This window comes from Anolis sagrei, chromosome 4 (assembly GCF_037176765.1).
Source record: "Anolis sagrei isolate rAnoSag1 chromosome 4, rAnoSag1.mat, whole genome shotgun sequence".
NCBI lineage: Eukaryota > Metazoa > Chordata > Lepidosauria > Squamata > Dactyloidae > Anolis > Anolis sagrei.
The window spans coordinates 238,875,708-238,901,672 of NC_090024.1; the positions used below are offsets into that span (position 1 = coordinate 238,875,708).

At 40.3% G+C, this 25,965-nt stretch overlaps 1 protein-coding gene across 1 annotated transcript; it reads right to left on the minus strand.

The window, feature by feature from the left end:
• Positions 1 to 3,840: 3,840 nt before the first annotated feature.
• ZGPAT (zinc finger CCCH-type and G-patch domain containing) lies at positions 3,841 to 25,870 on the minus strand. The gene is made up of 7 exons (XM_060771901.2): positions 25,779 to 25,870; positions 18,735 to 19,488; positions 17,510 to 17,643; positions 14,305 to 14,463; positions 13,954 to 14,085; positions 11,675 to 12,089; positions 3,841 to 6,148 (listed from the first exon to the last, which is right to left on the minus strand). Exons 2-7 carry the CDS (start codon positions 19,325 to 19,327, stop codon positions 6,010 to 6,012), a joined length of 1,572 nt encoding a protein of 523 aa, XP_060627884.2. The 5' UTR covers positions 19,328 to 19,488; positions 25,779 to 25,870; the 3' UTR covers positions 3,841 to 6,009.
• Between the last annotated feature and the right edge of the window lie 95 nt (positions 25,871 to 25,965).

Consider the following 25,965-nt stretch of genomic DNA (forward strand, 5'->3'; position numbering starts at 1 on the left):
TGCTTGATCTGAGCATTTTTTTCCCTGGAAGCTAAATATTCCTGCCTAGTGTTTGATCTTTGCTTTTCAGAGGAACAGAGAATGGATAGGCAAAGCATCTTCAGGACTCTGGGATTATTTTGGGGAATGTTTGGGATTACTTTGGGGAAAGTTTTGCAAGACTGCATGTGCTGCTACGGCTGTACCAAAAGCTCCAACTTCCTTTTCTTTCTTTGAGTGTTTGCATGTATTGCAAAGTTCCATGCATTTTGCAATAAGGTGGCTTCCCTTCGTTTGCAATTATAGGGCCAATGACCCATCAATCATTGTTAAGTTTTGGTTCCACCCCTTTCCCCAGGGCTCTGGGAGGAGAGGGAGCCATTTTAGGTTAGTCTTGCATTGGAAAGCTTAGCTACAGGACATGAATTAGCTCCACCTGTAAAGAAGCTTCGTTTCTCACAGCATCCGGGGGAAACAGCATCCGAGGAAATTCTGGGGGGAAACAGTTCCAAAGGACTCCAGCTGGAGAATCTACAAAGCCTTGACTGGTAGGTCTACTCGGGACCCAAGAAGCAGTTTGGAGTCGGGAGTAGAGCCCACACCAGCAAAGTTTAGAAAGTAGATTGCCCAAGGAGGGGTTAAAAAGGGTTTTCCTCTTAAAGAAAAAAAAACAGTTCACGAAGCCAGTTGCCTGTCCCTTGTGGACAAGATTAAGAAAGCCACCAGTTGATTCAAAGCCTTGAAGCATTTGTTTAATTTGTTGAGGATCTGAGAAGCATTTGTTTAATTTGTTGAAGACCTAAGCAATAATAAAGAACTTTGTTAAACTTTCAAGCTTCTAAAGACTCTGTATAGGAAAATCCTTAGGGCCTCTCACTCGAGGCACCCCAGATTCCCATTGGGCACAAAGAGCACGTCCTGTTCAAAAGCCAACTGCTATAGGCCCAGCGCGTGACAGCACATTGCAGCCTACACTGCCGACTTTAGCACAGCAGGTTAATCAACAGCTCCAGCTGCAGCAAATCTTGCCCATCTTTGGTTGGCAAGTAAATCTTGCCAACCGAAAGTCTGACAGTTCGAAGCCAGGTCAGGGTGAGCTCCTGACCTACAGCCCAGCTCGCCCACCCACCTAGCAGATTGAAAACAGCAATGTGAGTAGATGAATAGGAACCGCATTAAGCAGGGAGGTATTTTAGGTATGGCGTTTTGGAAGAACAAAGAAAGCTCTTCGGCAAGGAGATGGAGCAACAGCACCCCCCTGTGGCCGGAACCAAGCACAGCCTCCAAAGATGCCAAATGATGAGAAAAACCCTAAATATACCTCTATCTGTTGTCTTTCTTGTCATTGTATATTCAGCATTGAATGTTTGTCGTATATGTGTTCTGTGATCCGCCCTGAGTCCCCTTCGGGGTGAGAAGGCCATAATATAAGTACTGTAAACTGTAGACTGTGGACTGTCTACAGACGTCACATGCAACTCCTGGAACGATTCCATCAGCGCTACCTCCGGAAAATCCTGCAAATCTCTTGGGAAGACAGGCGGACAAACGTCAGCATGCTGGAAGAAGCAAAGACCACCAGCATTGAAGCGATGGTCCTCCGCCATCAACTCCGCTGGACCGGTCACGTTGTCTGGATGCCAGACCACCGTTTCCCAAAGCAGTTGCTCTACTCTGAACTCAAGAACGGAAAACAGAATGTCGGTGGGCAGGAAAAGAGACTTAAAGATGGGCTCAAAGCCAGCCTTAAAAACTCTGGCATAGACACTGAAACCTGGGAAGCCCAGCCCCTTGACCGCTCCAGCTGGAGGTCAGCTGTGACCAGCAGTGCTGCAGAATTTGAAGAGACACGAATGGAGGGTGAAAGGGAGAAGCGTGCCAAGAGGAAGGTGTGTCAAGCCAACCCCGACCGAGACCGCCTTCCACCTGGAAACCAATGCCCTCACTGCGGAAGAAGATGCAGAGCAAGAATGGGGTTCCACAGCCACATATGGACCCACAAGAATATTGGAAGACAATCCTCCTCAGAAAATGAGGGATCGCCTAAGAAGACTGTAAACAAACAAAGAAATACACCAATGCTTATTAAATCTTTTCCACTTGCAATCCCTCTTGGACGGATAATTTTTTACCAGGCCCCAGGTATAAAAGATAGGTATAACAATCAAACATTTACTGATAAAGCAGTATTTGTAAGGCTTGCTTAAACAGTCTGATTTTCCTTTTTTATGGAGTACATCTGAAGCATTTCCTGCAGAGTCCACTATAAGCACTGTAAGTCATTGCTAATGGTTTCATGTAAATGTCTACAAGAGCTACTAGTTGACACAAATTTTCCTGTTGATTAAACATTATGTTTTAACTTATTGTACATTATATACTATATTTCAATATGATGTTTGTCCCCTCATCAATCCATGGGGAAAGATACGTAAGAAATCGTAATGATCATAGCACCACCACTAACTCCATACTACTTCCACATCCATAGCAAAATGCTTCAGGTGCAATGTATTAGGTCTATTTTTCAAAACCCAATCCTATGTATGTTTGGAAATAGAAACATGCCACTCAAACAGTGTTCTGGAAATCCCAGGCTTCTCTCTTAACCAAGATTTTCCGCTTTCCTTTTCCACTCACCGCTCCATATTCTTGGAACAACCTCCATGAAAACCTGTAGATTACGCCTTCCTTACTTGTAAATCTCAAAAGATTTTTTCCCAAAGCTTTGGGGATTTTAGCTTTATATTGTTACAGAATTATGAATCTTTTGATAACATGTATTTATTGGATTATCTATTTATCTATACATACATATATGCACACTAGCCATCCCCCTGCCACACGTTGCTGTGGCCCAGTCTATGTATATGTGTTTTGTGTGTATATATGTATGTGTATATATATGGTTTTGTGCATGCGTTTAGGGTATTTTTTTTGGTTTTTTAAGTCTCTTCTGCTGTTTTTTCCACAGTGTTTTTATGAGTGATGGTCACTTGTTGGCCTGATAGGGGTATTGTGTCCAAATTTGGTGTCAATTAGTCCAGTAGTTTTTGAGTTATGTTAATCTCGCAAACATTATACACACACAGACACTAGCCATCCCCTGCCATGCATCACTGTGGCTGTCTGTGTATGATTTGTGTGTATATATGTGTGTGTGTGTGTGTGTTTTGTGCATGCGTTATAATTTTTGTTTTTCGGCTTTTTAAAGTCCCTCCTGCTGCCTTTTTCAGTGTTTTTATGAGTGATGGTCACTTATTGACCTGATATGTGTATTGTGTCCAAATTTGGTGTCAATTCGCCCAGCGGTTTTTGAGTTATGTTAATCCCGCAAACAAACATTACATTTGAGAAACTGCAAGTCGCTTATGGTGACAGGACACTGCCCAGGGGATGCCCATCAGTTTTACAACTTATGGGAAGCTTCTCTCATGCCCTCACATGGGAAGCTGGAGGTGACAGGCGGGAGCTCACCCTGCACCCCAAATTCAAACCTCTAACCTTTCAGTTAGTAGTCCTGCCAGTACAAGGGTTAACCCATTGATCCACTGGGGGATCCAGCTTTATATTATACCCCACTATCTTTTTGTATACCTGTCTGGATAATCCGTGTTATAATCTGTGTATTTGCATCCTTTCCTGCCTCTGTGTGTTTACGCCTTTGAGAGGGCTGGCTGCTGTTGATGCTATTTTATTTGTAAAGTGCCATGTACACTGTTAGGAGTGTGTGTCTGTGTGAAACCAAATTACGAAAACCGAGCAGCAAAGGAAGAGAGATGGATGCACAAAGGCCAAACTTCATAATACCTAGCAGAACCTGAGCTTTGCAAAGTATGCCGCCTGAGATGGAAACACAAAGACGCTAAGCATCAAATTTTATTGTTCTTTTTTCTAAAACTTCAAGGTTGCAGACTGAAAGGAAACATATACAGGAAGCGACACAGATATACTTTCCTTGCAAGGAAAATAAAACATCGTTGTTCTCCCTTCGCCTCCTCCGACCCGAGGCAACGCATACAGATCTGGCATCAGCAGGCTTTGCATTGTTCCTGAGATCAAACCTTGTCCTTTCTCTGTTGCAACTATAAGCAGCCGTATGGGAAGCGTAGTCAACCCTCCACCTTTGCTGGGTTTAGGGGCACAAGGCCTCCATAAAACTGACAAATGGTAAATAAAAGGACTATTGGGTTGTTGAAGGATTTTTCGGGCTATACGGCCATGTTCTAGAGGCATTCTCTCCTGACGTTTCACCTGCATCTATGGCAAGCATCCTCACTACCTCTGAGGATGCTTGCCATAGATGCAGGCAAAACGTCAGGAGAGAATGCCTCTACAACATGGCCATATAGCCCGAAAAAATCCTACAACAACACAGTGATTCCGGCCATGAAAGCCTTCGACAATACAAAGGGACTATTTTCTCTGGGAATTTCTGGGTCTTCCAAGATGACCATAGAATTACATTACGGAAGGCATGGGCAAACTTCGACCATCCAGGTGTTTTGGACTTCAACTCCCACAACTCCAAACTGCCTACCAGCTTAAAGAGTGTCACATCTATTATTAGAGAGTCCAAACATGGTCTGACAAGCCTTTGACCACGTTTAGACTCTCTAATAATATATATGAGGACCTTTAGATCCTTTATTAGCACTGCTGTTTTATCTACAGAAATTGTTGTATTTTATTGGTATTACCAGGGGGTACTGTGAATTTATGATGTTGTGTTGACTGTTTATTGTCTATGTTTTGTTTTGCACTTGTTGTATTTTGCATATCACACCTTTGAGTGTTCTGTGTCCTTCTGGGAGATGGTGGTGGGATAGAAATAAAAGTCTATTATTATTATTATTATTATTATTATTATTATTATTATTAGCTGTACCCACCACGCGTCCCTCCCTTTTTCTTGCTTTCTCTCCTTCCTTCCTTCTTTCCTTTTCTTTCTTTCTTTCTCTCCTTCCTTCCTTCTCTTCCTCTTCCCTTCCTCCCCCCTTTTCTTTCCCTTCCTCTTTCCCCTGTCTTCCTTCTCTACCTATTCTTGGACTGCAGCTCCCAGCAGTCCTCCTGATCTATCTATCTATCTATCTATCTATCTATCTATCTATCTATCTATCTATCTATCTACGTACCTATCGATCTTGATCTAATCTATCTATTTGGAGGATTGCTGGGAGTTGCAGTCCAGGAACAGGAAATTGGAAATATGCAGGGATTGAAATGCTCTCAAAGAAATCCAAGGAGAAGAAATCTTGCATCTTGGAAGCAGTGCATTTGCGTCATCCTCCTCTCCTGGGAGCTGTAGTCCGGAAGAGAGTGTGGATATGTTATTGTGTTTTCTTTGCTTAGGGAGTCGTTCTTGCACATGCGCTCTTGTTTTGAGGAAGACCACTACCTTCAAGCCAGAGCTTTGGGATTTCAGGATGGTTTCAAAAACATGGCTCGTTGTGGGTATTGAGGAAACTCGGGATCTGTACCACTCAGAAACTGGGACAATTGTGATTCCAATAGTGCTTTGTGCCATTCATTCACAAGGTCAGTGATATCTAGACCAAAAAAAAAAGAACCAAGGCACATCACCAACAAGAACAGAACGAACCCTGATGATGATGCTGAACTCCTTTCTGTATATCAGGCATGGGCAAACTTGGGCCCTCCAGGTGTTTTGGACTTCAACTCCCACAATTCCGAACAGCCTACCGGCTGTTCGGAATTGTGGGAGTTGAAGTCCAAAACACCTGGAGGGCCCAAGTTTGCCCATGCCTGGAATATCTACCGCCACACAACTATGAAGAACTGTGCCAGAGACAAAAGGCTGTGCTAGAATTCCCAGGTCCAAGGAAGCTTCTCTGCCTCTCAGTGGCATCTCCTGGTCGCTCCACGTAAAGTCCACAATCCATAGGTCCACCTTTACACACCCAACCAACTTCTGAGGTTGACCCCAAAAAGAGGGACTGGTTAAAAGAAAAGGGTTTGGTCCACCCAGAAACAGCACCCAGCCATTAAACGGGTCTCATGGAAGGAAGGCTAGAATTCGGTCATTTTCTTGTGTGTGTCGGCCTTCTTCTGCTCCCGTTGGAGACTGGCTTCTTGGGCCCGGAGTTCGCCCAATTTCCGGTGGGCCCCGGCCATCTTCTCTTCCAGCTGAGCTGTAGTAATGCTGTGCCTGGAAGCCAACATTATAAAACGAAATGTCAGAAGGAAAGGGAAGAAGTTGATCTAGACCAGGAAGCTTCATATCCCACTTCCACCCACATCAGTCTGAAAAGAAATGCACCACAAAATGTCAAATTCTGCACTTAGAAGGGGAAAAAAAGACAGACTGCTAAACACTTCCAAGATGTAAAGGTATTTTCTTTCACAAACCCTGCACTGCTCCATTACTTCATTCCATGCATGGCTTTGCTTCTATAAATAATAATAATAATAATAATAATAATAATAATAATAATAATAATAATACTTTAGTTCTTGTGGGTTTTTTCGGGCTATATGGCTATGTTCTAGAGGCATTTCTCCTGACGTTTCGCCTGCATCTATGGCAAGCATCCTCAGAGGTGAGGATGCTTGCCATAGATGCAGGCGAAACGTCAGGAGAAATGCCTCTAGAACATGGCCATATAGCCCGAAAAACCCCCACAAGAACCTAGTGATTCCAGCCATGAAAGCCTTCGACAATACAATAATACTTTATTTATACCCCACCTCCATCTCCCCCAAGGGGACTCGGGGCGGCTTACATGAGGCCATGCCCATCAATACAGTAAATACAATATAACACCAAAGCATAACAGAAAATCAGAAAATAAAATACATATGATGCAAAACCAATATAATAAGCAACACAACAACATAAAATCAAACCTTAAAACACAAATGATTACACTGGGCACTCTCCTTAAAGCACTGTTTCTCAACCTGGGGGTCAGGACCCCTGTGGGGGTCGCGAGGGGGTGTCAGAGGGGTCGCCAAAGACCATCAGGAAACACAGTATTTTCTGTGGTCATAAGGGTTCTGTGTGGGAAGTTTGGTCCAATTCTATCGTTAGTTTGGTTCGGAAAGTTATTTCATTATGGGTGAACTATAAATCTCTCTCAAATGTTAAGGTCTATTTTCCTCAAACTCCTCCAGTGTTCACATTTCGGCATATTGAGTATTCGTGCCAAGTTTGGTCCAGATCCATCATTGTTTGAGTCTACAGTGCTCTCTGGATGTAGATGAACTACAACTCCAAAAATCCAAGGTCAATGTTCACCAGATCCTCCCAGAATTTTCTGTTGGTCATGGGAGTTTTGTGTGCCAAGTTTGGTTCAATTTCATCATTGGTGGTGTTCAGAATGCTCTTTGATTGTAGGTGAACTATAAATCCCAGCGACTACAACTTCCAAATGACAAAATCATAATTTTTTGAGTGATGGTCACTCCTTGTGTTGTGAGACATTTTGTTGCCAAATTTGGTGTGATTTCGTTCAATGGTTCTTTTGTTTTTAAGGTACTCATTATGCACATAGCATATATATATATATAGATAATAATAATAATAATATAATAATAATAATAATAATAATAATAATTATTATTATTATTATTATTTTGGGTCTGCACCCCATGTGCTGCCAGTAAGTTTCCACAGGGGATAATTCAAGGTCAATGTCCACCAGATCCTCCCTGTATTTTATCTTGGTCATGGGAGTTTTGTGAGCCATGTTTGGTTCAATTTCATCATTGGTGGTCTTCAGAATGCTCTTTGATTGTAGGTGAACTATAAATCCCAGCAACTACAGCTCCTAAATGACAAAATCAATCCCCACCCCAACCCCACCAGTATTCAAATTTGGGCATATTGGTTATTTGGGATTTGAAAATACCTCCTGCATATGAGATATTTACATTACGATTCATAACAGTAGCAAAATTACAGTTATGAAGTAGCAATGAAAATAATGTTATGTTTGGGGGCCGCCACCACATGAGGAACTGTACTAAGGGGTCGCGGCATTAGGAAGGTTGAGAAACACTGCGAAAACCCCTTTTTGGCAAGGAACAGAACAGAGGAAGATGGAAAAAAGGACAACAAGTGAGCTGCGGTGTCAGCACTGTGAAAAATCTGCAAATGAACTTTCAGATGATTGCAAAGGTTGCACAGTGTTGCTTTCAGCAAAATCCAGGAGCCGAAGAATCTTCTATAACCAAAGCTTCAACACAGGAAGCTGGGTTTTGCAAAGTGAGACCGGCGCTGGTATCCGGGAGCCAATTCTTCCAGCTCCAAAGAAGCCAGAAAGGACAAAAATGTTCTGGCTTCATCTGCCCAGATTGGTGGTCCTCAACCTGTGGATCCTCAGATATTTTGGCCTTCAACTCCCAGAAATCCCAACAGCTGGTAAACTGGCTGGGATTTCTGGGAGTTGTAGGATCCACAGGCTGAGAACCACTGCAGTCTAGGTTTATATTCAGGATTGGGTAAATCCTCAGGGACTGGAAATGTATTTTAGCTTTAGTTTGACTCCGCCTTGCATACAGGATGCTGAAATACATCAATTTTATTTTTTGCAATTCCTCTCAAAATGGCAACAGGAAATTATGTTATTACTGTCACCATTTTGAGAAAGCCTGTAGAGGAAAATAAGAGGCTTGCAGGGCTGATATGAGGTATATAAACTAATCAGAGGGGCTAAGGGCATGCATGCATGTTTTTGAGGTTAATTTAGTTCTGTTGCTTTGCTTTGCATATTAAATTTTACGTTTTCTGGCTTTCCTGAATATTTCAAAAAGGCAGTATGGCTGGGTTTTAGTGATGTGCCAATGCATTTAAATGTAACCAATTATATTAAAGAAGGGTTGCATTTTAAATAAAGTGATTAAGAGCTTTGGGAGAAGCAGATATCTTTGTGCCTACTGCCTGGAATATATGTATCTATTTGTTGACATTCAGACGCACACATAACACTGAGGACTGAATTCCTGTGAAGGAAATCCAAGTGAAATTTATCCAATTAATAAAGATTCTCATTAGGGCAAAAACATTAGTACTGAAGCAAGAAGCATATCTTCTTTGTTTTTAGATATTGCTTGTTGCAATTAATGAATATATTTAGCTAGGAAGTTACAGTGGATCCTTGATATCCACCGAGGTTTGAAGCTTTTAAGCAGAGGCTGGATGGCCATCTGTCAGGGGTGATTTGAATGCAATATTCCTGCTTCTTGGCAGGGGGTTGGACTGGATGGCCCATGAGGTCTCTTCCAACTCTTTGATTCTATGATTCTATGATTCTATGATTCCATGATCTCTTGTGGATACCAAAATCGGTGGTTGCTTGAGTCCTGTTATTTGCAGTGGTATAGTAAAATGGTTTGATTCTCTTATAGGTAAAGGTAAAGGTTTTCCCCTGGCATTAAGTCCAGTCGTGTCCGACTCTGGGGGTTGGTGCTCATCTCCATTTCTAAGTTGAAGAGCCAGCATTGTCCATAGACACCTCCAAGGTCATGTGGCCACCATGAGGTACTGAGGTGCTTGTGAGGATATTTTCACACATCCTGGAGATTTTATTACATACACCAGGCATGGGCAAACTTTGGCCGTCCAGGTGTTTTGGACTTCTACTCCTAGAAATCTCAGCCATCTTACCAGCTGTTAGGAATTGTAGGAGCTGAAGTCCAAAATACCTGGAGAGTCGAAGTTTGCCCATGTCTGACATACACCCTATCCTGGACTATTTATTTATTTCCAAGGGACAGAGGTTTAGCACAACTGGTAAATCATCAGGTTGTAGTCTATCACCCTGTCTCTCTACAACAGTGTTTCTCAACCTGGGGGTTGGGACCCCTGTGGGGGTTGCGAGGGGGTGTCAGAGGGGTCACCAAAGACCATCAGAAAACATAGTATTTTTCTGTTGGTCATGGGTTCTGTGTGGGAAGTTTGGTCTAATTCTATCATTGGTGGGGTTCAGAATGCTCTGTGATTCTAGGTGAACTATATATCCCAGGAACTGCAACTCCCAAATGTCAAGATTCTATTTTCCCCAAACTCCACCAGTGTTCACATTTGGGCATATTGAGTATTTGTGTAGAGTTTGGTCCAGATCCATCATTGTTTGTGTCCACAGTGTTCTCTGGATGTAGGTGAACTACAACTCCCAAACTCAACATCAATGCCCACCAAACCCTTCCAGTATTTTCTGTTGGTCATGGGAGTCCTGTGTGCTAAGTTTGATTCAATTCCATCATTGGTTGAGTTCAGAATGCTCTTTGATTGTAGGTGAACTATAAATCCCAGCCACTACAGCTCCCAAATGACAAAATCAATCCCCCCACAACCCCACCAGTATTCAAATTTGGGAATATTGGGTATTTGGGATTTGAAAATACATCTTGCATATCAGATATTTAAATTACGATTCATAACGGCAGTAAAATTAAAGTTACAAAGTAGCAATGAAAATGTTATGGTTGGGGGTCACCGCAACGTGAAGAACTGTACTAAGGGGTCACGGCATTAGGAAGGTTGAGAACCACTGCTCTACAAGTTCTAATTCTGCTCCTTTATCTCACCCTGAGTTTTAAAATCATTTTATGTACATGCAGCCCACTCACTGTCATAAGTTTGGTTTACTGCTTTTTTTGTATTTTGTTTATTGTAGTTATGTGTTCTGTATCTTTTTGCAATGTTGTTTATTTTATTGTAACTTGTATCTTATTTTATTGTAATTTGTTGTATTGGACACAATACACCTATCAGGCCAACAAGTGACCATCACTCATAAAAACACTGAAAAACACAGCAGAAGAGACTTAAAAGGCCATCATATATATCCTATATATATATAGGATATATATCCTATATATATATAGGAGCCCCCGGTGGCGCAGTGGGTTAAAGCACTGAGCTGCTGAGCTTGTTGATCGAAAGGTCACAGGTTCGATTCCGGGGAGCGGCGTGAGCTTCCACTGTCAGCCCTAGCTTCTGCCAACCTAGCAGTTCGAAAACATGCAAATGTGAGTAGATCAATAGGTCCGGCGGGAAAGTAATGGTGCTCCATGCAGTCATGCCAGCCACATGACCTTGGAGGTGTCTACGGACAACGCTGGCTCTTCGGCTTAGAAATGGAGATGAGCACCACACCCCAGAGTCAGACATGACTGGACTTAATGTCAGGGGACTACCTTTACCTATATATATATCAACGCATGAGCAAAACCACATATATACACATATACACAAATACACACACATATATACACACACAACACATATACACATAGACTGGACCACAGCATCACGTGGCAGGGGACAGCTAGTATATAATATATATCCAGGGTCATGTAAACATTTTTCAAACTGAAATGGGTCACAAATATAAAAGTTTAAGTAGAAGGAACAGAGAAGCTTGGCCATACAATCACTTCAACACCCCTTTTCTCGTATGATGAATCCCTTTTGCGGAGCCCCCAGTGGCGCAGTGGGTTAAACCCCTGTGCCGGCAGGACTGAAGACCGACAGGTTGCAGGTTCGAATCCGGGGAGAGGCGGATGAGCTCCCTCTATCAGCTCCAGCTCCTCATGCGGGGACATGAGAGAAGCCTCCCACAAGGATGATAAAAACATCAAATCATCCAGGCGTCCCCTGGGCAACGTCCTTGCAGACGGCCAATTCTCTCACAACAGGACCCAAAAAAAAAAAAAAGGTTCCTTTTACCTCCCAACGTTGCGTGCCAGAGCCTCCTGGATCCCTCGGATCTCCTTCTGGGTCTGGTCTATTTTTTCCACCGTCTGCAAGAGGCGGACGCTGAGGGCCTTCTTGGTGCTCTTGCTGGCGTGGTAGATCTCCTTGCTGTTCCTCTCCAACGGCGCCAACCCTCCCTCTTCCCGACCGGAGTCTTTGCCCTGAAGCTTCTCGTTCAGGAAGTCAAACACGTTCCGGGGCTTAGGGCTCTGCCCGCAGGGACGGGGCGCCCGGTTGACTTTTGCCCGCCGCTTTTTGGACTTGGCCGAGTCAAGCTTCCCCTCTCTCTTCTTCTGCAGGATCTCGGCACATTGGTCCAAGGATTTGCCTTTCGGCAGCACGACGGCCAAGACGGGCTCCACTCGGCCCTCCGAATTTTTCCCCAAACCTGAAACAGGGAGAATAAAGAGTGGTGGTAGCAACAAAGAAAGCCCACTCACTGATTTCTTGTCTCCGATACTGTCAGGTTTTACAATGTATTGCAATGTAATATAGCTGAGTCATGCACTACTAATAGGCTTCTATTGGAAATGCTGAGTCATGCATTAACTGTATATAGGGAATCATTTGGGGAATGTGTTCTGGCCTAGTCCAGGTGACTGTGAATGATGTAATCCTGGGTCCGAGTTAATTAATGAGTTAGAATCATAGAATCAAAGAGTTGGAAGAGACCTCACCCCTGACAGATGGCCATCCAGCCTCTGTTTAAAAGCTTCCAAAGAAGGAGCCTCCACCACACTCCGGGGCAGAGAGTTCCACTGCTGAACGGCTCTCACAGTCAGGAACCAATCAGTGATTGCTATGTGTAAATGAATTGTATATAAGGAAGTCATGTACAGTGTATTCTCTCTCCTTGTGCTGTGATGCTGTTCATCGAAGGCTCTATGTAAATGATTAAAAGAACCTGTCTGCTAAGACAAGATATAACCGTGTGCTGTCATAAGTTTGTAGTGTCATCTAGATTGGAGGGGAAAACAATAGTAAAACAATAGTAAAACTGACAATAGCCGGGCATGTGCTCAAGTGCCTGTAAAGAATTCCAGAGTGATTGCAGTTTGTGAGAGTAGTTGACTGAAAATACTGTGCAGGAAGAAGCTACTGGAAAGCGCTGAAGTTGTGCAACTGATCTGCTGCTGAATTGTGAGATAAAGCGTGACAGATACGCTATCCTTTCATGTTTGTTTCATAGCGCTGGGCTTTGTAACAAAAATGCACAAGGAAATTGTCTGTTTGTATTTTTGTTGCTAGCTTTTCTGAATAAAAATTACACTATCTAACACAATATTTCTTTCTGTGTTATAAATGTCATCTCCTAATTGGTTCTATCAGAAAAACTTGGGGAAAGTTTATTAAACTGCAAAAAGTTTGTTTTTGCCAGGACATCCTGCTATAGCACATTTTCCTATAGTTTTTTCAATAAATATCTCAACCAATTCAACATTGTTTGGGGAAGCCACAAAAACAAGTTTCTGGAGTAGAACAACTACTTTCAAAGTAAGTACCGTACAATTAAACAGGAAATAATACTTTCAAACCAGGAACAAAAAAAATTCAACAACTAAGTGTCATGTGTCATGTTTTGTTATTGATGGTGGTGGTAGGCCTAACAGATGGTGATGGAAGGGTTAATGTGAGCCTTAGTTCTAAAGGGCTGAGTAATCTGTAAGTAAAAGTTCATGAGGGAAAGCAATTAAGGGTGGAGGTATGCAAGAGATAGGCTGCAGCTGGGTGTTTCTGGATATAAGGAGCTAGCTTTGGGACTGATCTTCGGGGGGGGGGGGGGGGAAGTATTTGTCTTATGTGGTAGATGCTGATGGTTTTCCCCCAGGTTTGTGGATTTTCAGTGTTCTTACCTGTCTCCTGAACCTTTGGAATCCTGGAACCTTGAATCTTGGACTGGCTTTTGACTATGGTATGGACTATTAATCCCTGGTCTTTGTTTATTGAACAGCATTTGACCACTGGGCTGGACCTTTTGACTACGGAGTTATCTTTAACCTACAACAGTGTTTGCTGTTTTTGTTTTATATTCTGTGGCTGAGTGCTATCTTTATGTTTTATATTTTGGACTATTAAAACAGCCAGAAAGTAAGTGCTGCTTTAATTAAATTGTTTTATACAAACTGGGTTTTTGTTTGGCTCATCTCTGCCTAAATATTGGCAGAGCCCTGCTTTCCAATGTATATTAGAGGCACAAATATTGCTTCAGTATAATCTAGAGAAGTAACTTTTTTTGTTGTACACATGCATACCTTTTCCTAATTCATATCCCATCTGAGCAAGCAGTTTGGAGCCGATGCCACGAGTGTGCGCTTCCCAGCTGCCAAAGGCGGAACTGCAAGCGGAGGGTCCTTCTGTGGTCTCCGGGCCCCCGGAATCAATGACTGCGGCAAAGCAACAGGACAGAGAAGCAACAAGCAAAAGGGATTAACTTTGAAAACACAACATAGGAAAGTTGCTTTTTCTGGAACACAACTCCTAGATTCCCCCCAGACACAGATTTATCATGTCACTGGGGGATTCTGCGTGTTGCATTGCAAAAATACATTGACCAAGCCTTGTTCTACAAGTATGGGAGGGTTCCACCTCCCCGTATCTTCTACCTCTAGCGTACGCAGCATCATCAACGTCATCGCTGTCCGATTCAGATGAGGAAGAGCTCTCCTCTTCGCGCAGTGGAGGCAGCACCCCATCGCCCTCCACCACAGCCTCCTTCAGGAGCAGGGAGTCAAACTTCACCGTGTAGTAACCGCTGTCAATGTCTAATGAAGAAGTAGAGAAATCTTTCAAAAAGGAGCCAATGCACTCTATGTACCATGGATGGGCAAATGTGGTGGGTTTGGGGCACAATTTTCAGTTCCTGGGACTATCCAGGGTTGCACCAGCAAACAAAAACCAAAACTGAAATGTGGCTGGATGTCTACTTTTGATTTTGAAAAACTCCTTTTACAAAGTTATTTGTACACCACTTAAGTTAGCACTCATTGATTGTGTGTGTAATGGTTTAAGAGTTGGACTACGACTCGAGCCCTCGGTGGCACAGCAGGTTAAACCACTGAGCTGCTGAACTTGCTCACCGAAAGGTTGGTGGTTCGAAACTGGGGAGCAGGATGAGCTCTCACTGTTAGCCCCAGCTTCTGCCAACCTAGCAGTTTGAAAACATGCAAATGGGATCAAAGATATTTAAAGAATTTATCGGTACATGTTAAATAAAATTATTATAAATTGGTTTGGAAATGGTACTTAACACCAGTAAAGATTGCAAATATTAATAGGAATGCCACAAAAAAAAACTGTTGGAGAGGTTGCCAGGAAGTGGGTACATATATACATATGTGGTGGCAGTGTAAATATGTAAATGAATGTTGGGGGAAGGTATTTGGAGAAATAGAAGCTATAATGGATATGAAAATAGGAAAAAGTGCAAGCATTGCAATGTTGTCACTAAATAATGTTAAGAAAGATGAAATAGATAACATGTTAATTACAGCAAGATTACTGATAGCGAAGAATTGGAAAGGTAAAATAAATATACCAATTGAAGAATGGTATAAAGAACTATGGAAAAATAGCAATAAATGATAAATTTACATGTAGGTTAAGAGTCAGGAAAGGGGTATGGAAAACGACTTTGATGAAGTTTGGGGAAAATTTATTGAGAATGGCTTAAAAGAAGTAAACGGGAAATTACCTCCACAAGAAGAAATTGTATTTTGGAAAGAGAATGTAAATTGAAGTGGCTCGGAAGGGGGAGTGGGCACAGAGGTGAAAAAAAAAAAGTATACAAGATATATATACACTTATAGTTGATGTAATGAATTGAGGATGAAATATAAGAGTATTGAAGGTATTGATGTATCAATGTATTCTAAGAAAACCAATAAAAATATATTTTTAAAAAAGAAAACATGCAAATGTGAGTAGATCAATAGGTACCGCTCCAGCGAGAATGTAATAGCACTCCTTGAAGTCATGCTGGCTACATGGCCAAGGAGGTGTCTATAGACAATGCTGACTCTGTCAGGATTATTTAGTTATGTTTTTCAATGTGCTTCTATGTAATTCAAGATGGATTAAGATGTATTTCAAGATGGTTTCTATTCTGCTCTATTGTGTATTAGAAAATACTGTGCTGAGGCTGTGAAACTGTAACCTTGACAGAAATGAGATAACGTATTCTCTGGCTGGGAAGAAGAGGGAGGAACTGGACTCAGCCAGAAGTCAGATAAGCAGATGTTCAGAGACTTTTGTTTTTGCCTAGGAGTTCCTGTCTGTAACTTGCTGTGAATAGACGTGTGTAGATGTACTTAGTAAAACTTAGTTTTCTGTTGTAACTGAAAGCTTGCAGAGTCCTTATTTTGGAAAACAGTGTCTGCTGATCTAGCAATCCTTCCACTGGCAAATGTCAATACTGTGACAGACTCTTCGTCTTAGAAATGGATATGAGCACCACCCCCCAGAGTCGGACACGACTAGACTTAACGTCAAGGGGAAATCTTTACCTTTTTTTAAGACTCAAGAGAGCAGGGTTCAAATCTCTACTCAACTATAGAAACACATTGGGTGACCTTGGGTAAGTCACATTCTCTTAGAGTCAGAGGAAGGCCATGGCTACTCCCCTCTGAACAAATCTTGCCAAGAAAACACAAGTGTTTGGTTCCCCTTAGGGTTGCCATAAATCAGAAATGGCTTGATGGCCTATAAAAGCAAAATACATGTCAGAGTTCCATGTATGTTTGGATGGAAGCCAAGCTGAGCCAGGAGTCTGTTGTATTAATATTATTATTATTATTATTATTATTATTATTATTAACTTTATTTGTACCCCACTAACATCTCCCAAAGGACTCGATGCGGCTTACAAAGGTCAAGGTCTCGATAAAACAACAGCATAACAATACACATAACATTATAAAGCAAATCAAAACGTTAAGCAATAACAGTAAACAATAAAAACAATACACCATAACACAATAAAACTAGGTACAGATCAAAAAGTGCTGAGTATGACAGGTGAAATGTAGGATTTTAGGGTAAGTGCAATGTGCAGACAATCTTAAATCTCTGATAAAGTGCTTCTGGGACATATTGCTGGAGTTTCCTATTCTGGAAAGGCACACCCAAACAGCCAGGTCTTCAAACCTTTCCTAAAGACTGCCAGTGTAGGGGCTTGTCTGATGTCCTGGGGGGGGGGGTGTTCCAAAGTCAGGGGGCCACCACAGAAAAGGCCCTGTCCCTCGTCCCCACCAGACGCGCCTGCGACGCAGGTGGGATCGCGAGCAGGGCCTCTCCAGATGAACGAAGGGAACGTGTGGGTTCATAAAAGGAGATGCGGCCACGCAGGTAGGTGGGTCCCAAACCGTTTAGGGCTTTGTAGGTAAGCACCTGCACCTTGAATTGGGACTGGAAAATGAACGGCAGCCAATTGAGCTCCCTGAACAGGAGGGTTGACCTCTCTCTGTAAGGAGCACCAGGTAACATCCTGGCCACCGACCATTGGACTAACTGAAATTTCCGAGCCGTTTTCACGGGCAGCCCCACGTAGAGCGCATTACAGTAGTCCAATCTAGAGGTGACCAAGGCATGGAACACCCCGGCCAGATCAGCTTTTACGAGGTACGTTGTATCCATAAATCTAGTCAATCTGTCTTATCAGATTTCTTATCAACTTTCATTAGACTATAATGCCATTATCCCAGCTGGCCAAATCACTAACTTGAGATGACAGTGGTTGCAATCCAGCTCATTTGAAAAACAGCAATCCTACCTCAGAGTAAAACGCAGACAGGCAGTGACCGAAAACCTCACCTGTGATTTTAGCAGCATACCAGATCCCATCCTGATGCCTGGCCAGGCAGGATGAGCCCACGGCCAAGGAGCTGAGGTCAGGCTCCTCAAAAGGACGCAGCTCCTCCACAGGAACCACCTGCCCATGAGAAAACCTGTGGGGAGGATCAGCAGGAGGGAGAACCAGTCACAAATGACTTGGGCCTTGAGGTTCAGGAACTGAGACAACCGACAGTACATGTCCCTTATCTCCCAACCCCAACATCTCTGAATCTAAATAAAAACAATTTTCTAGGTACATTTGTCAATCTATATTTGTGGGTTAACCATTCATGGATTTGATTATTCACAGATTTGATTATTCCGGGCTCTATGGCAATGTTTCAGAAGCATTCTCTCCTGATATTCCACCCACATCTATGGCATCTCCACTGCTGCCCTATGTGTAACTTAGGCCCTTTACACACACCTCTATAAAATCTCACATTATCTGCTTTCAACTGGGTTATTTTTATTTTATGTTATTGTCTTGTATGGATTTTCTTTGCTTTATTGTAATTATTTGGGCTTTGCCTCATGTTAGCTGCCAATTTTAAATTGGTCTCTAACATGTTCAATAGCTGGCACAATAAATGATAACGGAGCAGAAGCTCATAATTACACTACAAACCAAAACATTTGCAGATCTGTTCAAGTGCAGAACTGGAGTTTTCTGCAAATGTGCACAAATCTCTCTGTCTTTAATTCTAAATCCTAGACAAAGACATTTTAAGTGAAAACAAATTGCTTTGAGTCCCAATTTTAACTGCTTTGAGTCCCAATTTTCCAACAAACGTGGTGTATCAATCATTGAACAGCATGCATGTGAATTTGTCACAGCACCAAGATCCTTGGTAGATTAGGAAGAATGCCCTCCTCTTCCTGGTGTGTGTTTCAAAGACTTTTAGCAATTCCTTTCTCCATTGCATACCCTCTTAAAACACTTAATAGAGTTGGGTTGCTGTGAGTTTTCCAGGATGCATGGCCATGTTCCAGAAGCATTCTCTCCTGACATTTCACCCACATCTATAGCAGGCACCCTCAGAGGTTGTGAGGTATACCTTACAACCTCTTAGGATGCCTCCCATAGATGTGGGTGAAACATCAGAAGAGAATGCTTCTGGAACATGGCCATACAGCCTGAAAAACTCACAGCAACCCAGTGATTTCGGCCATGAAAGCCTTCAACAACACGTAATATAGTTACCGGCAATTCTCTTTAAACCGACATTTATCATCCAAGAAGAAGGGGCAAGGCTTCAAGGACTTATGGGTGGGATAGAGGTAGAGAACTCTGACTCCTGGGGTCCCATCTTCCAAACATTCGCTCCCCACAATCATGGCATTGTGGTATTCAAGGGTGCCCCAAGAACTATAGTATGGAGCTTTCACTTTCATTCCACTAGCTTCTTCTTCTTCCTCCTCCTCCTCCTCTTCTTCATCACCCTCTTCATTACAAGTGCTTGAGGGTCCATCCTCACCACCAATTTCTGCAATTGCTTCCTTGAATGCTGCATATTCATCTTCATTGCTGTCTTTACCTGGCTCACGGCTATTTTGCGGCTGGTGAGTGGATGGAGAGGCTGACGACGTCTCCGAGTCCAGGCCTGAAAAGAGTTTGCTCTTTTTCATGGACACAAGGCTGGATTCTGTCAGTTCTATCAGCTGCTTCAAATCTGTCTGCAGTTGTATGAGATCCGCCTGTTGCGTCGGATCTAGCCCGGCTCCCAGGGCCAGCTCCACTTGCTGCAGCTGAGCATTATAGGTCTGGATGGCTGTTTCCAAACTCTCCTCATCCATTGTTGAAGATCAGAAGCTACTTATTCTTGTGGGGATTCAGTGCATGTTTGGCTTAGCAAAGCAAGGAATTATGAAGAGAGATGCTCAGCACAAGATGAAATGAGAATCTCCTTATCAAGCTGCATCGTCTTCTTTTTTTGTTGGCAACCAGGAACAGTGAACTACAGAAAAAGACATTTGTGAATTGTGGGAGGTGAAGAAGAATACATCTATGATATACAAAATGCAGGATAAAATAACATATCTGTTGAACACAGTGTGATACAAAAGAGCCGCGATTCTAGCTTCTAAAGTACAGATCTAGAATATAACACTTATCAGTTCTATTCCAAATAGTTTTAACGATGAATTTTAAACTTCCACTCTATGTCTAACTTTTGTTTTGTGTATTTTAATACGTATTTTATGGAAATATGTTTTAATATGTGCATTCTAAGCAGTATTTTTAAATGATTATGTGTTTTAGCAATGTATTGTCGAAGGCTTTCATGGCCAGAATCACTGGATTGTTGGTTTTTTCGGGCTATATGGCCATGGTCTAGATGCCTCTAGACCAGTGGTTCCCAATGTTCCTAATGCCGCGACCCCTTAATACAGTTCCTTATGTTGTGGTGACCCCCTACTTCATAACTGTCATTTTGCTACTGTTGTGAATCGTCATATAAATATCAGAAATGCAAGATGGATTTTCATTCACTGGACCAAATTTGGCCCAAATACCCGATACGCCCAAATTTGAATACTGGTGGGGTTGGGGGGATTGATTTTGTCATTTGGGAGTTGTAGTTGCTGGGATTTATAGTTCACCTACAACCAAAGAGTATTCTGAAGTTCACCAACAATGGACTTGAACCAGACTTGGCACACAGAACTCCCATGACCAAGAGGAAATACTGGGAGGGTCTGGTGGACATTGACATTGGTGGACATTGACATTGACCTTGAATTTTTGGAGTTGTAGTTCACCTACATCCAGAGAGCACTGTGGACTCAAACAATGGTGGATCTGGACTAAACTTGGCACAAATACTCAATATCTCCAAATGTGAACACTGGTGGAGTTTGGGGAAAATAGACCTCAGCATTTGGGAGTTGTAGTTGCTGGGATTTTTATCAAAGGGCATTCTGAACCTCACCAACGATAGAATTGGACCAAACTTCCCACACAGAAACCCCATGACCAACAGAAAATACTATGTTTTCTGATGGTCTTTGGTGACCCCTCTGACACTCCCTCACGACCCCCACAGGGGTCCCGACCCCCAGGTTGAGAAACACTGCTCTAGACCATGGCCATATAGCCCGAAAAAAACCTACAACAACCCACTGTTTTAGCAATGTTGCAATCCACCTTGAGCCGTGAGGAGAGGCGGGTAAGAAATAAAATTAATCTTATTATTCTTCTGGAGCTAGACCAACATGGACCAATTTCGCATTTTGTAGTACAGAGAGTGCATCAGCAATATAGAATGAGTGCAGTTTGACATCATTTTAATAATAATAATAATAATAATAATAATAATAAATAAATAAATAATTATCCATCTCTCCTTATGGCTCGAGGCATAGTTAAAATACATAATCACAAAATACATTCAATAAAAACATACGTTAAGACATATTTCTATAAAATTTAACTGCCATGGCTCAATGCTACGGAATCCTGGTAGTTGCCGTTTCACAAGGCTGAAGACCTTGTGACACTACCACATTGAATGATGGCAGTTGAAGTGGTATCAAACAAGACATGAAAGAGGCTCAGGACATGAAAGCAGCACAAATTACAACATATAATAAAGGTTAAAAAATTGAAACCTACAGAAAATACTTTAAAAAAAATAAGGGATGTATTCTTTTTTGGAAAGACCCTATATTATAAAATAATAAAATAATATTTTATATAAATAACAATATATTATAAATAAAATATTTCATTATTATTAGCATTTTAATCCCACTTTCTCATGTTGATTAAGACTTAAAGAAGCTCAGGACATTAAAACAATACAAATCACAACATATAATAAAGATTAAAACAGAATTAAACATGGAATAGGCAAAATAACCTGAAACTATGTATTCTTTTTTGGAAAAACTCTATATATTATAAAATAATAAATGTAATAATATTTTATATTTATAACAACATATTATTATAAATGTAATATTTTATTATTTTATTATTATTAGCATTTTTATTCCACTTTCTCATGCTGATTAAGACTAAAAGAAGCCCAGGACATTAAAACAATACAAATCACAACATATAATAAAGATTAAACCAGAATTAAACATGGAATAGGCAAAATAACCTGAAACTACTTTCATTCAAACTGAAATGAAAAAGCATTAAAACCATTTTCCTTCAAAATGAGACTTAATTCACTTCAAAGTATTAAAACTATTATCCATCAAGCTGAAATCAAATTAAATTAATATTATATAGATATAATATATAGCATTATACCTCTAACAATATTATATTCATTATAATATATATAGTATACATTAGTATACATTATCTATATTATTAGATATATATTTTATATATCTAATATATATTAGATATATAAAATATATATCTAATAATATAGATAAGATTATATATATAATATATATATTATATATTATATATCTATTACTGTCTAATATATCTAATAATATAGATAATATTATATATAATATTATTAAATATATATTATATATCTAAGATTATATATATAATATAGCTAATACTATATATCTATTACTGTCTAATATAGCTAATAATATAGATAAAATTATATATAATATTATTAGATATATATTATATATCTAAGATTATATATATAATATATATAATATTATATACCTATTACTGTCTAATATATCTAATAATATAGATAAAATTATATATAATATTATTAGATATATATTATATATCTAAGATTATATATATAATATATTATATATCTATTACTGTATATAATATTATTATAATATATAATATATTAATATATAAATATATGTAATATTATATATCTATTACTGTCTAATATATCTAATAGCATAGATAAAATTATATATAATATTATTAGATATATATTATATATCTAAGATTATATATATAATATATATTATATATTTCTTACTGTCTAATATATCTAATAATATAGATAATATTATATATAATTTTATTAGATACATATTATATATATTACTGTATATATTATTATTGTTATATATATATATATATATATATATATATATATATATATATAAATGTATATTATCTATCTATTACTGTCTAATATATCTAATAATATAGATAAAATTATATATAATATTATTAGATATATATTATCTAATATATATCTGAGTGAGGTGGAATGGGCCTTAAGAAGCATTGCTAACAATAAGGCAGCAGGAGATGACGGGATCCCAGCTGAACTGTTTAAAATCTTAAAAGATGATGCTGTCAAGGTGATGCATGCCATATGCCAGCAAATATGGAAAACACAAGAATGGCCATCAGACTGGAAAAAATCAACTTATATCCCCATACCAAAAAAGGGAAATGCGAAAGACTGCTCCAACTTCCGTACGGTGGCCCTTATTTCTCATGCCAGTAAGGTAATGCTCAAGATCCTGCAAGGAAGACTCCAGCAATACATGGAGAGAGAGTTGCCAGATGTACAAGCTGGGTTTAGAAAAGGCAGAGGAACGAGAGACCAGATTGCCAATATCCGCTGGATAATGGAGAAAGGCAGGGAGTTTCAGAAAAACATCTCTTTCAGCTTCATTGACTGTTCTAAAGCCTTTGACTGTGTAGATCATAATAAACTGTGGCAAGTTCTTGGTGGGATGGGCATCCCAAGCCCCCTTCCCTCTCTCCTGAGGAATCTGTATAAGGACCAAGTAGCAACAGTCAGAACTGACCACGGAACAACAGACTGGTTCAAGATTGGGAAAGGCGTACGGCAAGGCTGCATCCTCTCACCCAACCTTTTCAACTTGTATGCAGAACACATCATGCGAGGATGTGCGGGGCTTGATGAATGCAAGGCTGGGGTGAAAATTGCTGGAGGAAACATTAACAACCTCAGATATGCAGATGACACCACTTTGATGGCCGAAAGCGAGGAGGAGCTGGGGAGCCTTCTAACCAAGGTGAAAGAAGAAAGCGCAAAAGCTGGGTTGCAGCTAAACATTAAAAAAAAACCAAGATTATGGCAACAAGAATGATTGACAACTGGAAAATAGAGGGAGAAGAAGGTGGAGGCCGTGACAGACTTTGCATTTCTAGGTGCAAAGATTACTGCAGATGCAGACTGTGGCCAGGAAATCAGAAGACGCTTACTTCTTGGGAGAGAGCAATGTTCAATCTCAATAAAATAGTAAAGAGTAGAGACATCAGAGACTTCCGTCAGTGGCCCTTATTTCTCATGCCAGTAAGGTAATGCTCAAGATCCTGCAAGGAAGACTCCAGACAGACATGGAGCGAGAGTGGCCAGACGTTCAAGCTGGGTTTAGAAAAGGCAGAGGAACGAGAGACCAGATTGCCAATATCCGCTGGATAATGGAGAAAGGCAGGGAGTTTCAGAAAAACATCTACTTCTGCTTCATTGACTATTCTAAAGCCTTTGACTGTGTGGATCATAATAAATTGTGGCAAGTTCTTGGTGGGATGGGCATACCAAGCCACCTTGTCTCTCTCCTGAGGAATCTGTACAAGGACCAAGTAGCAACAGTCAGAACTGACCACGGAACAACAGACTGGTTCAAGATTGGGAAAGGCGTACGGCAAGGCTGCATCCTCTCACCCAACCTTTTTAACTTGTATGCAGAACACATCATGTGATGTGCGGGGCTGGATGAATGCAAAGCTGGGGTGAAAATTGGTGGAAGAAACATTAACAACCTCAGATATGCAGATGACACCACTCTGATGGCCGAAAGCGAGGAGGAGCTGAGGAGCCTTCTAATCAAGGTGAAAGAAGAAAGCGCAAAAGCCGGGTTGCAGCTAAACATCAAAAAAACCAAGATTATGGCAACAAGAATGATTGACAACTGGAAAATAGAGGGAGAAACCGTGGAGGCCGTGACAGACTTTGTATTTCTAGGTGCAAAGATTACTGCAGATGCAGACTGTAGCCAGGAAATCAGAAGACGCTTACTTCTTGGGAGGAGAGCAATGTCCAGTCTCGATAAAATAGTGAAGAGTAGAGACATCAGACTGGCAACAAAGATCCGCCTAGTCAAAGCCATGGTATTCCCTGTAGTAACCTACGGATGTGAGATCTGGACCTTAGGGAAGGCTGAGCGAAGGAAGAGAGATGCTTTTGAGCTGTGGTGTTGGAGGAAAGTGCTGAGAGTGCCTTGGACTGCGAGAAGATCCAACCAGTCCATCCTCCAGGAAATAAAGCCCGGCTGCTCATTGGAGGGAAGGAGACTAGAGACAAAGTTGAAGTCCTTTGGCCACATCATGAGGAGACAGGAAAGCTTGGAGAAGACAATGATGCTGGGGAAAGTGGAAGGTCAAAGGAAGAGGGGCCGACCAAGGGCAAGATGGATGGATGGCATCCTTGAAGTGACTGGACTGACCTTGAAGGAGCTGGGGGTGGTGACGGCCGACAGGGAGCTCTGGCGTGGGCTGGTCCATGAGGTCACGAAGAGTCGGAGATGACTGAACGAATGAACAACAACAATAGATAAAATTATATATAATATTATTAAGTATATATTATGTATATCTAAGATTATAGATATATAACATTATATATCTATTACTGTCCAATATATCTAATAATATAGATAAATTATATATAATATTATTAGATATATATTATATATCTAAGATTATATATATAATATATATAATATATAATATATTATATATCTATTACTGTATATAATATTATTATAATATATAACATATATTAATATATAAATATATATAATATTATATATTTATTACTGCCTAATATATCTAATAATATAGATAAAATTATATATAATATTATTAGATATTATATATCTATGATTATATATATAATATATATATAATATATATAATATATCTATTACTGTCTAATATATCTAATAATATAGATAAATTAAATTTAACATTATTAGATATATATTATATATATAAGATTATATATATAATATATATTATATATCTTATTACTGTATATAATATTATTATAATAATATATAATATAGTAATATATAAATATATACAATATTATATAGCTATTACTGTCTAATATATCTAATAATATAGATAATATTATTATATATTATATATCTAAGATTATATATATAATATATAATATATTATATATCTATTACTGTATATATTATTACAATATATAATATATATAATATAAATATATGTGTTATATGTTACATATTATGCATTAATAATAGATATATCAATTACTCCAAAGGCCACCAAGAGCAACTCAACTCAGCAGAACTTCTCTCTTTTCCTTTCTCAGCATCCCTCAGCCACCATCCTCCTCTTCCGGCCTCCACTGGCACACAAACACGGCCACTTCCGCTTTGCTAGACAAGTCCCCACAAAGCAGGAAGCTTCCTTAACCGAGCGTTTGCCGCCATCTTGGATTACGTTAAAGCCCCCTCTAGCCTTTCCC

What these genes read in the sequence shown, in the direction of transcription:
- ZGPAT (XM_060771901.2), bottom strand. Translation starts at nt 19,327, where the DNA reads ATGGATGAGGAGAGTTTGGAAACAGCCATCCAGACCTATAATGCTCAG. An exon ending in GTATGCTGCTAAAATCACAG is followed by an intron (nt 14,464 to 17,509) that starts GTGAGGTTTTCG and finishes CTTCTTCATTAG; the next exon opens with ACATTGACAGCGGTTACTAC. An exon ending in CTGGCACGCAACGTTGGGAG is followed by an intron (nt 6,149 to 11,674) that starts GTAAAAGGAACC and finishes GTTGGCTTCCAG; the next exon opens with GCACAGCATTACTACAGCTC.